The sequence below is a fragment of the Rhododendron vialii genome, chromosome 11a, assembly GCF_030253575.1.
Source record: "Rhododendron vialii isolate Sample 1 chromosome 11a, ASM3025357v1".
In the NCBI taxonomy this organism is placed as follows: domain Eukaryota; kingdom Viridiplantae; phylum Streptophyta; class Magnoliopsida; order Ericales; family Ericaceae; genus Rhododendron; species Rhododendron vialii.
Genome location: NC_080567.1, coordinates 6675476 through 6689877, shown reverse-complemented (window position 1 = coordinate 6689877; position 14402 = coordinate 6675476). Strand labels below are relative to the sequence as shown.

At 37.6% G+C, this 14402-nt stretch overlaps 1 protein-coding gene across 3 annotated transcripts; it reads left to right on the top strand.

The window, feature by feature from the left end:
* Window positions 1-1466: 1466 nt before the first annotated feature.
* On the top strand, window positions 1467-11635 carry LOC131307807 (calcineurin B-like protein 1). Of its 3 annotated transcripts, none has more exons than XM_058334497.1 (9): window positions 1467-1765; window positions 2635-2794; window positions 4731-4813; window positions 6248-6307; window positions 9007-9115; window positions 9220-9272; window positions 10097-10177; window positions 11140-11252; window positions 11345-11635. In XM_058334497.1, exons 2-9 carry the CDS (start codon window positions 2716-2718, stop codon window positions 11406-11408), a joined length of 642 nt encoding a protein of 213 aa, XP_058190480.1. In that variant the 5' UTR covers window positions 1467-1765; window positions 2635-2715; the 3' UTR covers window positions 11409-11635. The 3 variants fall into 3 exon arrangements, with proteins under 3 accessions (XP_058190480.1, XP_058190479.1, XP_058190481.1); XM_058334496.1 differs by having other exon boundaries at window positions 1469-1765; window positions 2664-2794; XM_058334498.1 differs by lacking the exon at window positions 4731-4813 and having other exon boundaries at window positions 1495-1765; window positions 2664-2794.
* Window positions 11636-14402: the final 2767 nt, after the last annotated feature.

Genomic DNA, 14402 nt, shown 5'->3' with positions numbered 1-14402 from the left:
GCCACGTATAATTTTCTTATTGGGTGGCATATTTTAGGATGTAAACACCCATCGCCGTTTCCCCCTTCCTTCTTTTCCTTCTCCACTATCTTTCCCCGATATGGGCAAAACACTTTCACAAATGGGAATTTTTTTAAAAAGTACATATATTTTTTTTTTCTTTCTTGTATTTTCTACCATTATCTCGCTAATCAAACGGACCCTTAGAACAATAGCAGCTTTTTTATTTTTAAAACATTGGAAAATTATTTATACTCATATAACTTTGCCCATCCAACATTTTAATGTTTTATGTTTTCGAATTTGAATGCACAAGATTGTATGCATCTACACATTTATATTACAGAATTTTTGTAATTGCTGAAATTGAACGAAATATCTACAATAATGTTTTGTTACTGTTTTTATGGCACGATGGGACGGTGCTCTGCACTTCGATGTTGTGCACGATGCTATGCAATCTCAGCCATTCAAAACTGGTGATGCACTCTCTCTCTCTACCCAATCGTTGCATCATTTGAATGTGATTAAGCTACTGTTGGGGAATATACAGTTTTAATTTTAGGCCTGGATTCAGGGGCCAGAATACCTCTGTTTTTTTGTTTTCTTAAACATGAAAAAAAATACCTCTGAATACCTTATATGACTTGTTGTCGTCTTAAATGGGAGTATTTAACACAGTCCAATATTGGGGAGAGAGAGAGATCAGTGATTAAAAATAACGGGAGTTTAGTTGTGGAAATCAGTTGAGTTAAATGGGAGTAGATTAAAAATAACGGCTAGTGTGGATCTTTTAGTTCAAATCCATATTAAACCCATATAAATATGGGTTTATATGGGTTGAACCCGTATGACGTATGATCCCATTATGTAATATGAGCGAGTTTGATTGGATTATAAGCAGACAGATTAAACGGGTAACAAAAACATGAGTTGAGATTGCTACATTAAAAAATCCCATCCTTTCATATAACGGGGCCACCGGCGTTTTCCAGCGCGCGCTATCTCTCCTTTCTTTCTTTTTTTTTGAACTCTTCTACAGAAACAGACCATGGGTACCGACCATGGGAACCGAAGGGCATGCGAGCCCATTCCGGGCACCACACGGATAATCCGAGCCATTTAATAAATTTAAAATATAAAACTGAATGGGTCCGTGAAAAATACGCACAATCCAATATATGTTGGTACCCAATCCAATCTTTCATTTCTTTCATAAATTCAAAATTTGAATGAAAAAATGGAAGATTGGATTGAATATCTATTCATTTTAGATTTAGATAATTCTTCATGGACTTACTTAATTTTTTATTTTAAAATTATTGAACGACTTGGATTATTGTGCAAGGCTCGGAGTGAACCCCTCATGCCCATAGGTTCTATGGTCGGTACTCATTGTTGGTTTCCTCAGCTTTTCTTTTCTCTCTCTCTTTTTTGTTTTGTTTTGTTTTGTTTTGTTTTGTACTTCGGAATCTCTCTCTCTCTCTCGTTTCGACACAACACCACCAACTTGTAATTCCAGAATATACACACATACCTCTCTCTCTCTCTCTCTCTCTTATTTTGATCAACGAACAGCCTATCGCGCGGATCAAAAAAAAAAAAAAAAACAGCCAATCGCAGCCGTCTCATTGATCTGTATACGTATAGACATACAAACCAATTCACACCGTTCTTTGCCGTCCCAACAGCTACAAACCCATTCCAGCTCGTCCCTCTCCAGAGTAACGGAATTTCCCGGCCACGGTTCTGGTCGGCGACCAAGGTATTACCACTTTCTTGGATCTTTTGTTTATTGATCACGTTGTTTCGGTGTTTATTGAATGGTCGATTAGTGAAATTTAGGGTTTTGGCCTTTGGGGTTTTCAGGGTTCATTTGTTTTATTTTTATTTTTATTTTTGGTTCACTTTAGGATTTGGGACCAGGTTTGCGGTTTGGTTGGTGAAAAGACGAGGGGAGAATAACCAAATCGAGCCGAGCCTTGTGTCCCAATAAATTGGGGTACATGAATCCTATTTTCAATTGAGGTCTACGAGGGGAGAGTAACAAAGTTCAATTTTGGTGCTTTTTATTCTTTAAGAACAAATGTTTTGAGTTCTCGTGTGGTTTGACCCGTAACGAAGAAGATTGGGGGCAAAAAAGGAAAGATATTTAAAGCCTTTCATTGTTTGATATGAGATCCACAGAAAACGAAAACAGTCTTCGCAATTCAGATAGAAATTATATGCTTTTGGTTATTATTATATAATTTATTTGGTTGTTTGAGAATCAAAGTTTGCTAAGTATAGACAGTTTGCACTTTAACAGGTGCTCTGGAAACCGCAACCTTGTTGTGTTTATTAAACTGAATTTAGGTTTCTTAGTATATTTTTATTTTGGGTTTTTGATTAAATAGGATAAGTTGAATTTCATTGACTGATTATTCGACAAAAATACTATTGTGTAGCTCTATGATAGATCGATCAGATAAAAAAATTTCTTTGGATGTTTATTCTTCACCAATATGCTTATGAATTCTGTGACCTTTGATTTCAACTTGGGTCCCTGTTGTGATCTGGAAACTCGGTGAATATGTGTGGGATTACTGATTACTTTGTATGGTGGTTTTTGGATTTGGATTGGTAATTTGCAAGGTTAAGATGATTTTGATGATATATTGTAGTGAAGCCTAGGCGCTTGTCTAGTGGTGTGCTTCTCTTCCTTTCCCTTCGTAAATGGGCTGTTATCCGTCCAAGGCAAGAAAGCAGTTTCCTGGACATGAGGACCCAGTTTCTCTGGCTTCACAAACAGCTTGTAAGTTGTTGAACTTTTCTCTTTTCTATTTTGCATGTCGAAGTTGTTGCAGTTTGCTATTTGGTGGCTAATGAATTTCTTAGGGTGAACCCCCTTGGTTTGAGGAATGACCTTGGCATCCTCAAGTTTTCAATCACGTAACAGATTACCCCGTCAGCAGCAGTTGAACCGTGTACTAGTTAAAGACTTCTTTTTGTCATTCTAGACGTTTCATGAAATCAATAGTTTACCATTTTCTTAATTAAATCCCAAACCCAATATTTGCCTTCTAGTAAAAAAATAATGAAAAACAAAAATAAGAAACAAAATATTCTTATTTTTATATTGAGGCTCTCTTTAGATTTTTTTATATGTAGGTACATTGCATATGTGCATATGAAAAAGTATTTGTAGCAGCATCTTTGACACTTCACCAACCTATCTAACTACTCTGTTATTTATGCCTTGGATAGACACTGCCACATCTGTTTCCCTTGGCTTTAATGGCCTCCTCTGCGACCTACTTCTACTCTGACCCCCAATTCTTCACCACCTTCATGGCTCTGACAAGTGGCGCTGGGGCATCTTCTCTTGGGGTGATTTGGATTCTGGTCATGGGGGGTTAAACAGAATAAAAATTTAGATCTAAGAATTGAGAATGATTAATGAGTGATAGTGGAATGAGGCAGCAATGGTGCTAGGTTTTGTCAAGAGAGGAGGTGTTGCCAAAGGAGGCGCTTGTGCAGTGGTGATGTTATTTAGGAAGATGATTTATCATTGGTTGATGATGTAATTGTTTTGGTGTTTTTGTTCAGATGTTTAGAAATGGTAGCGGTGGTTCGATGATGGTATTGAACGAGATTTGGCAAGGTTGATGGTTTTTCTCTTGGCTGTATTTCTCAAGGTGGTGTTGTTTGTTGGGGTTGGTAGTGTTCTGAATTGCAAGTTTTGCAAGAAAATGAATTAAGGGAATTTAGTAGGGACTTCCCCAATCAACGTGTGGTACGGGATGGTTGGGTGTAATAAATGCAAACCACATGGGAGTCTGTTGTAAATTTCTTTTTTCTTATATATTCTAGTGGTGGTGTGGGCAAGGTTGTCAAATCATGAATTGAATTGCGAATCATGAATCGCTCCGATTTGGTCATGATTTATAAAATGCATGGACAAGTATACGTATAAATGCAAAATTTTCACCTAGATCAATTAGAAGGTTGTTTTAAATATGATTTGATAATCATGTCGACTAATATGCTTCCATTGCAACCAAAACAAAAAAATTGCAGAAAAGAGCCAAAATCTTATTCAGCAGCGTAAGTTAATCGAATGATTCACTGATTCAGTTCAGCGATTCAATGACTCGGATCTTGTTCCAATAGAAACTTTAAGGACTTTTTTGGGTTTTGTCCTTATTTGAATTTTTTTTGCGTTTGTTAGTTTTATGCCTCACTCTTTTACTTTTCCAATTCATCTCGATGACAAAACCAAAAAAAATAGAAAAAGCTGAAAAAGTGTTAATGGAATGGGGTCTCGGTACACCGATTTAGCAATTACTTAGGATTCATAGCTATTTCTGGTTCATGCAACCTATTTTTAGCGATGACCCACTGAATTGTATTGAATCAATACGAACTAGGAATCATATGTTTCTAACAAGTAACAACTGTTGGTGTGGGGGAATCTATGTTGTTTCAGGCTCATAATTCGAGCATTATATCAGTGTTAGTAGTTGATTTATCTCATTTTAGATCCGTAAGAAGACCCATGATAGGTGCTTATGTTCAAACTGAATGTCCTACGTTATTGCCTGTCTCTCATGTTACTTGTGATGTCTCCTGTATTGATTACCATCAGATACTATTTTCCCTTTGTTTGATTAGGGAAATACCGAGTCTTCCTCTTCTTATGTTTGCCAAAAGCTTTTGTTTTTTGATGTCTCCATTTTCCATTCTTTCAGTTAGTGTAAGTGAAGTTGAAGCATTATTTGAGCTATTTAAGAGTATCAGCAGCTCTGTAATCGACGATGGACTAATAAATAAGGTAATGTCTGCCAGTACGTAATGCCAACACTATCTTATTTCATTTTTTTATTCATGTTCTTCCACATGTGATTTCTTTCTATATTTTTATGCTTGTACATCATTGGCAGCTATGGAGCACGGGTACGGGTACGGGTACGGGTACGGGAAACGGCAAAACCCCAAAAAAGTAGGGTACGGGTACGGCGGGGGTACGGCATATATATATATAATGTTTTTCTATTTTTTATTGCATAAAATGAAATATAAACCCATTTTACCAACAAAAAGCAAAATCAGTACAAAATATGCATATCTACTGCATATCTATTAGTATTCAGAATTTCAGATACATATATACATATACATTACACATGCATACATTCGTACATATATACAAAGAGAGAGATTATTCCGATCGATAGAAAAAATATACAGAGAGAGACGAAGAGAAGAGAGATGAAGAGAGAGAGGGACAAAGAGAGAGAGGTGTGTTTATAAATGACAAATAAATTACACAATAAGCCCACATTTTATAATTATTTACAAAAAAATCCCAGAAATTTTGAAAAAATTTCATTTTGGGCTAAAACGTACCCTTGCCGTACCCGTGCCGTACCCAAAATTACCAAAAGTACCCGATACAATTTTGCCGTACCCACCCGTACCCGTACCCGGTACGCGTACGGCGACATTTTCGAAGTACCCGTGCTTCATAGATTGGCAGCATGTGGGAGTGTTTTTGCTATCTTAAAATGTACGTGGGTAAGGCAGTGGTTAATAGCATACGTTTCCATCCTCCATTGTAATGTTGAAGAGTCTATAGACAAGTGATCTACATTCCAATTTTAAGTCACTGTAAGTCCAACTAGTATTATACGGTTTTTCTCGTTGATGGAGAAGCATTCAGAAAACAGTGAAGTACACGTTCTTTTGTATCATAGCACTAATGATGATGTTAAAGCTGATCTTCTTTGATATTGATGATGTGGAAACTTTATATCCAACTCAAAACCTACATTTCCTTGACAGATGATATTGAATTGCATGTGAACATAGGGCAAAGTATGTGGTTGGTTGCTTACTCCATTTTTGGGAAAGCAAGTCCCAGTAGTCAGCCTCCTGGTGACCATATGCTCCTGAGATCTATGAATTACTTGTAGAGAAATGGAGAAATACTGAAGTGGGAGTGCACAGTCAGTGCCTACTAACTTAGCCCTATGTTTCACAGGAGTTCCCTTGTACAACTGGCATCATGATAATGCTTTGTGTTGGAGTCTCATATTCCATAAAATTGGTCTCCAAGTTACAACTTCCGCACGTGTTTAACTACTTTAATGCATTTTGTCATTATGAATCATCTAGTAATATCATTGCTAAGAAAATGTGCATACTTTTTTTTTTTTCCTGATTAAGTGTTTTAAAGTGATACCGGTTGTTCCTTTTGGATGTGCAGGAAGAGTTTCAATTGGCTTTATTCAAGAATAGAAAAAAGGAGAATCTTTTTGCAAACAGGGTACGGTGCTCTATCATTTTGTTTTTAGTTGAGATGAAATGATTGTAGCTGCGCTTGAGTGTCTTGTTGATTCTGCCTATTTATATGAAAATCACGATGTCTACATATGGAAAAAATTATTATTTTTCACTTAGATTTGAATTATTCTTGCCTTGTGATCATAATTTCTGCTGAGAGGAGTCCCATAATCTATCTGGGTTTCTACTGTGGTGCATATTATATGGATCTTGAGTCATTCTTTTTTACCTGTTAGAGTTTTGAGGCAACATAACAACCAACTCAAGTTGGAGACTCTTCTTTTGAGTCATCTTTGCTAATTAGACTTTTGAGGGTATGCAGCATAACAACCAACCTGAGTTGCAGACTCTCTCTCTCTCTCTCTCTCTCTCTCTCTCTCTCTCTCTCTCTCTGCGTGTGTGTAGAATCGTAGATATATATTTATCTATACACATACACACACGCAGTCCGGCTCTTATGAGGACCACCTCATTATAATAAAATGCAGACCTCACTTTCCCGATCGAATTTCGATGATTCGAGCCGCTCAATGTGTTCAGAACGTGATTTTAAGGGTACCCGCGAGAAATCAGCAAAAAAAATGATCGAGAAGGGCTTCATCCGAGCAGTTTTTGTTTATTTTTTATCGAACGATTCAAACAAAAACTGCTCGGATGAAGCCCTTCTTGATCATTTTTTTTGCCAATTTCACGCGAGTACCCTTAAAATCACGTTTTGAACACATTGAGCGGCTCGGATCATTGAAATTCGATCTGGAAATGGAAGAAATGAGGAGGTCCGCATTTTGACTAAAATGCGGACTCCCTCATTTGAGACTGACTCTCCCTCTCTCTCTCTCTCTCTCTCTCTATATATATATATGTATATATATCGGGGCGGTTCCGAGGACACTTAAAAAAATCCCCCCAAGTTCCCGATCGAATTTTGATGATCCGAGCCGCTCAATGTAATCAAAACGTGATTTTAAGGGTGCCCTCAAGAAATCAGCAAAAAAAATGACCGCGAAGAGCTTCATCCGAACAGTTTTTTATTGAACAGTTCAATAAAAAATTGCTCAAATCAAGCCCTTTCCGGTTAGTTTTTTTGCCAGTTTCTCCCGGGCACCATTAAAATCACGTTTTGAACACATTGAGCGGCTCAGATCATCAAAATTTGATCAGGAACTATGAGATTAAGATTTGAAGGGTTTTTTTAAGTCCCTGGAACCGCCCCTTATATATATATATATATATTTATATATATATATATATATATAGTCCGGTTCCCTTGAGGGATCCTGCACGGGCTTACCGTGTGGGACTCCCATTTTCCGATCGAATTGGGACAATCCGAGCCGCTCAAAGTGATCAGAACGTGATTTTAAGGATACCCGCGAGAAATCAGCAAAAAAAAATGATCGGGAAGGGCTTGATCCGAGCAGTTTTTTATTGAACGGTTCAGTGAAAACTGCTCGGATCAAGCCCTTTCCGATTATTTTTTTTTCTGATTTCTCGCGAGTACCCTTAAAATCACGTTCTGAACACATTGAGCGGCTCGGATCGTCGCAATTCGATCGGGAAAGGGGAGGTCCGCACGGTAGACTGGTAAGGGATCCCTCATTGGATCCGTGGTGTGTGTGTGTGTGTGTGTGTGTATATATATATATATATATATATATATATATATTATATGTAGGTATATTTATATATGCGCGTGACCGCTTCATTTTATGAGCCTTATGTTATTATACCAGAGCAACTGAGTACTTTATGTTTATGTGTTGTCTGCAGTTGTACAGTTTGTCTTCATTTTTTTCTTGTATTTATGTTGGCAAGATGGTAGGCATTTTTTGTGTCTAACTGGAAATAGCTTGGACTTGGGTGTTTTACGCGACTTTAACAGGTCTGGATGTTCTATGTTAGATACAAATCTAGGACTTGATTGAGCATGTGATAATTTGTGGATTTTCGGTTACCTCGTGAAATTAAATTCCCTTGCACTCTAAAAGATTTAGTTATATGATATCTAGACCATAAAAGTATTTCATTTATTTGGAGCTAAGAAGCACGTATAGTTAAGAGAAGGTGGCGTGTCTGTATCCGACACGTTTGGGACACTTATCACTCTTTGACACGTGTGAAACTCTCTTTTCCGTGTTCATTATTGGAAATAAAATCTCAAATGGACACGTTTCTGACCCTCTTTCTTTAGCGTGTCCGACACTTTTTGTGATGTCTATGACTAAAGAAATAAGTATGTGATTTACACTCCTTGTAAGTGCTAACATGTGATCATCAAAGATTTGGGATTTTCACATTTCACTATGACATGCAAAGTAGGAAAAATAGTAATTCTTAAAGCTCATCTATTTAAAGTCAATTGGAAATTCTTAAGGATTTCTTGAGGATTCTTAACCATGGACATGCCATTTTTTTAAAACATTTCTTGAGTGAGAACTTATTCTCCCTCATCCATTGTAAGATTTGGGACGTATGCTTATGCCCTATACCTACATAACAGCACATCTATACTTGAGCATATCCTCATTGTGTTGTGTCCTACATTTCTCAGAAGTTATGTATCCGCGTGTACGTGTGGACCGTGCGGTGCCGTGTCGTATCCATGTCCTGTGTCCGTATCTGTGCTTCTTAGATTTTGAGAATCAAGTTCTTGTTTTGAAAGTGGAAACTTTTCGGATGCAGATTTTTGATCTATTTGATGTTAAGCGAAAGGGAGTCATTGATTTTGGTGATTTTGTTAGATCACTCAATGTGTTCCACCCAAATGCCCCAGAAGAAGACAAAATTGACTGTGAGTTGAAAAGATATAGTACATTTGTGTTAGATTACATTTGTACGTTTGCAGTGCTGTATGTTTATATATGTACTTATACTTAATGATTGCTTACATGGCAGTTTCATTTAAGCTCTATGATTTGGACAGCACCGGATTTATCGAAAGACACGAGGTATTTGGTACTTCTATCAGTTCTGTGTGCGAACTGAAACAATAATTACCAGTACTCCAATATTTATCTGTCTGTAAAATGAATATGGCTCAGTGTGATTTTAGAGCTAAAATAACCTGTGGTGTGGACTACAAATTGGCATGTAGTTTCACCGCGCTACTTGAGCCCTCAGCTTGTGTATAAGTGGGTGTGGCGGGAATTTCATCTTTTACTTTTGAAAAAAAAGGGAAATTATTACACTACAGAAGAACATTGTTTGATTTAATCACACAACACTATTTGTTACTAAAATGTAAGTACCATATTTCTGTTTTTTCCCCCTTTCCAAACTTATACTAGATCAACTTCGTTGTTATATCCTGGCTTCTTGTCTCTATATGGAGATTTGGTTTACTCAGTACACTTGCATTTTAGCCCTCATGGATCTTCTCTTTGGTTTCTCGTAGTTTCGGAGATATCCAATGGTTGTAAATTCATGAAAGAAGCTAGACACGTTTTTCTTGACTTCAGCTTCATTGTTCTTGCAACATCTATTTTTGCATCACATTGACATTCGATAAACGGAAGTATGAACACTGTTCCTCATTTTCCAGACTAAACATCATCAGTCATTTTATATGTTTTGTCCTTTACCTCTGCAGATGATTTCTGTTCTTCTGATTGTTCATAAAGTTTGACGTTAAGATTCTTCAACTGACTATTATTATTGCTAATTTGTCAGTTTGTAGTCCGAGATATGTATTTCTATAATGCACATACTCTAGACAAGTATGTGCTATTGGAACCTTCTTGCAGGCATATTAATTATGTGTGATTTTTCACAGGTCAAGCAAATGTTAATTGCACTCCTGTGCGAGTCTGAAATGAAGCTGGCAGATGAGACCATTGAGATTATACTTGATAAGGTCAGTTTTTGCTGATTCTCCAATATTGTGGAATGAGGAGCAAGGAATCCTCTCTCTCCACACAGTGCAGTATTTGTTCCATTCCTTTCTATCATGGCTTTTAGTAACCATATAGGTTTCTATCAGTGGCATAGCCAGAAATCTATGTAAGTGGGGGCACCTTTTAAACACATTTCAACCAAAAAAATTTGTACTAAGCAATGTTAAAACGTTTGTGCTAGGAATAAAAAAAACCTAACATATTTATTAATATAGTAAATTGTATAGAATATAAAAACAATCGAATTGCTTGAATTGTCTTAGCGTATCACTTATCAAAAAAAAAAAGTTGTCTTAGCGTATCAAGTCTAAGAGCAATTCCCTATACAATATTTAGCAATATTGCTCCCATTGTTAATAATTGCTAAAGTATAAAACGTATAACCCATGATTTAGGCATTTTTGAATTTTGGACATATGCATTAGAGAGTTCCAATCAGTAAGTGATTGCTATTTTTCACATTATACATCTCATTTCGCCTGTGTAATGACAATGTTCAAATATGTGAAACAAAAAATTGAGAATGAAATGATATTGAACATGTTTTAGACAGATTAAAAGTAAATTTATGAAATACAATTAACTAGACAAAATACAAAATATACATTTTAAAATCGTAAATTTTTTTAAAAATTGAGTGGGGGCGTGTGCCCCCACTCGTCCCGTGCTCCCTCCACCACTGGTTTCCATCCTCTTTAGCTCTGGTGCTGAACTGCTAACCTTTATAATACGACTAATTTGTGATGACGTCTGCTATTGTTTGAGTAGGTTTGTACTTTGTGGAAACATAACTTCAAGAGTGGGGATTGTGCTTGAAATGCTGCAATTTTAACAAAAGATCGTTAAGAATTCTGGGTTTGTGTTGTTTTCCAAACTGATATTATCTTCTTACACTGGGTGGGCCTTTTACTTTTGTCTGCAGACATTTTTGGAAGCAGATTTGAGCCAGGATGGAAAGATTGATAAATCCGAGTGGCAGAATTTTGTGAGTCGAAACCCTTCGTTGTTGAAGATAATGACACTTCCGTATCTGAGGTATGGTTTGCAGTTTTGTACTCTTCCGCTTACTCGGAAATAATTTCAAATTCTACACATTAGAAACAATTATTTTGTTTTCTGAAATGCAGGGATATAACCACAACATTTCCAAGTTTTGTGTTTCATTCCGAGGTTGATGAGATTGCTACCTAACAAATATAGGCTTGCTTTGTGAATTCATGTGTTTTGTCTTGAAGGTGTTTGTGCTTTTCATAATTCTGGAGTAAAGTTTTTGATGATGTAAAAGGGAGTATTACAAGTATCTCTCCCAGAATGTAAAAATGGTTCAAGATGGGATATTTCCTCTTTTCTGCGTAAATATCATTTAGTTAATGGACAAATTCCCCATATATATATATTTTTTTCTAGAGGAGATCAAATGCAATGCTTTTTCTAGGAGTGTCTCTTATTGAGTAGAACTTATGTTGACGCTTGTCTGTGTACTGCGGCTGATGGAATAAGAGGCTGGGCTGCCTTTGAGGGAACGTCCAAAATAGTATTCCATCCGTCCCCTTATTATAGTCCAGTATTCCATTTTGGGCTGTCCCTTGATAAATGTCCATTTGGTAAAGTTAATGGGTAAAAGTTGGTACATTGTCTATTTTGTCCCTAAAAGTAGATTCTATTTTGAAAAGTTAGTGAGTAAAAAGTGTAATGATGATGGGTAAGTAGGGAAAGTGGAGGAAAAAGTTGATGTGAAAGGTATAATGATGATGTTTTTTTAATAAGTTGGAGTTACGAAGTAGGACATTTAAAAAGGGATGGAGGGAGTAATATACTCCTCGATGTCTAGAACAAATATTTCAATGGGCTTCTGCATTCTTCTATGTGCCTTCTACACAAATGACATGTTTTAACCTTAACAATAGCCCTTTGGCTGTTTTTAGCATTTTAGTAGTAAGATTTCTGAGGTGGTTTTCTCAGTTGCTTTTCTTGTTGAATGGCTGGTGATGCCTGTTTTTAATGATCGATTCGACTAAAAAGAAAAATTAAAGCAGGATTAAAAAAAATGAAAGTCCACTCTTTTTCAGCTACCAGGGAAAAAAATAGAGTATTCATTTCATGTTTGACCTACAAGTCAGGTGACCAGCAATGGGAAAGAGAATGCCATTGTATCAGAAAGGGCTAGGTTATGGTAGAGGTTAAGAGTTGCTCGTTTAGGATCAGTCTGATTTTAATTGTTACCCGAATCAATGCTACCTGAATCCGAATCTGATCCGAACCCAAACCCACACCGAAGTAATGAAACTATGAGAGTAACCTTAATATTTATCTCAGCTCGCTGCACTTCGCATATCGTTCTTCTTGTCTTATCTAACCATCTTAGAGTGTTTCCAATGGCATAATTGGAATTGAAATTTTTTTGAAGTTAGCAATGGTTGTGCATAATATGGCTTATAAGAGCATCTCCACTCTTTACTCCCAAATTTGAGTAAAAATTTGGATAAAAACTTGATTTGGTATGAAGCCTTTCACTCAAGAACCCATGTTTTTCTCAAATCTCATTCATTCACCACCATCACTGTCATTGCTGCCACCACCAAAATCCCAGTCGCCTCCATCACCTAGGTTGCTTTCATCGAACCACCTGTGTTCTGTTCTCTAGGGTGTTTTTCCTCCTGTTTTGAATTAGTAACAAACAAGGAGACAGAGATGGGGAAGAACGACAAGGCGGCGCTAGGAAGGGCCCTGGGTGAAGCACCACAACCAGATCGTCCAGCAATCCAAAGGCAAGGGTAGGTTCTACGGGAACCAGCAGAAAAAGGTGCTTGAATCTATCACTGACATCAAAGCCGTCATGAGCGGGCCGACGAGGTGGCGCGCCTCCTCTGCCAACATTCCCATCCCCATTTTTGGGTAAAAGTTTTGGTTCATGTCAAATTTGGTGAAACATTTGTGTAAAACTCAAATTTGGTATAGCTTTGGGTAAGGAGTGGAAGAGGGTTTTTGGTGTTTTTTTACTCAAATTTGAGTTTGAGTCAATATTTGAGTAAGGAGTGGAGATGCTCTAATGGTATAACCAAACTTAGAAACCATTAAGCTAATAATCAAGTTTTGGCTCTTGGATAACCAAAAATTTTTGGCTTTTGGATAACCAAAATTTGCAGCAAATTTTTTTTTTGGTCAAACGGAAATAAAAATTAGCAACCTTTTCGCTTTGGAATAACACTCTCTCTTTCCTTTATCTCTCTTTCTCTCTCCTCCTATCACTATTAATAGACCTACCCGCTTACATTTATTCTCAACTCTCTTTACTAAATGAATTTTTGATTATGGACCATTGTAAGACTTCACATTATTAACACTAGCAACCTCTTAGATAAATAACGAAAAGATGAGATGACAAATTTTGATTATTCAATTTTGGTTATGCCATTGGAGATACCATGTGACGTTTTTTTTTTGGATAAAGCATATCTTTCACATGTTTACAGCTATTTGCACTCTCCGCCGCCCCGCCCAAATGTCCAACTCCTCTCTCTTATATCCCGAGCCCCTTCAACAGGACACACACTCTCTCTCTCTCTCTCTCTCTCTCTCTCTCTCTCTCTCATCTTGAGCCCCTTCAACCGGACATGGACATATTAAGGGCTTCCATGTCCCCCTTTTATTCTCATGTACATCTAAGAAGTGAACAAGATCTGGGGTGAATGTAACAAATTCAAGAATTTCAGAACATCTATGCTTTCAAGCACTTTGTAGAGGACCGAACTCGACTCTTGCTTCGTTGTGCTCGGCAACAGCTTAGCCACACCTATCGTTGGTCGTCGTCGGTTGTTGCCGTCACCTTGCATTCAGAACGGAAAGAACCGTGCCAAGCTCGGCCACCCTGGAGAGGTGGACCCGTAGACGAACTTTTGCTTGGCCCAAAGTCCCTTCAGGTTCGGCTACCCTTATGCTCGGCTACCCGCACGACCAGTCGGGCTCGGCCACCTGCGCACTCACGTGCGTCCCGCGTGCTGAGGCGGTTACACCAAAGGATAATCATGAGCGCACGTGAAGTGTGCCAGCTCACACCAAAACGGTTACCAGATCCGTCCGGCGACGTCATGACGACGTTGCCTGACCCGTGCAAGACACGTGCCCGTGCTTGGGGAGCAAGTCAAGGAAATTCTATAAATACTGAAGGATAACGCCCTTGAAAAG

What these genes read in the sequence shown, in the direction of transcription:
- LOC131307807 (XM_058334497.1), top strand. Translation starts at nt 2,716, where the DNA reads ATGGGCTGTTATCCGTCCAAGGCAAGAAAGCAGTTTCCTGGACATGAG. An exon ending in TTGAGATTATACTTGATAAG is followed by an intron (nt 10,178 to 11,139) that starts GTCAGTTTTTGC and finishes TTTTGTCTGCAG; the next exon opens with ACATTTTTGGAAGCAGATTT. An exon ending in ATGACACTTCCGTATCTGAG is followed by an intron (nt 11,253 to 11,344) that starts GTATGGTTTGCA and finishes TCTGAAATGCAG; the next exon opens with GGATATAACCACAACATTTC.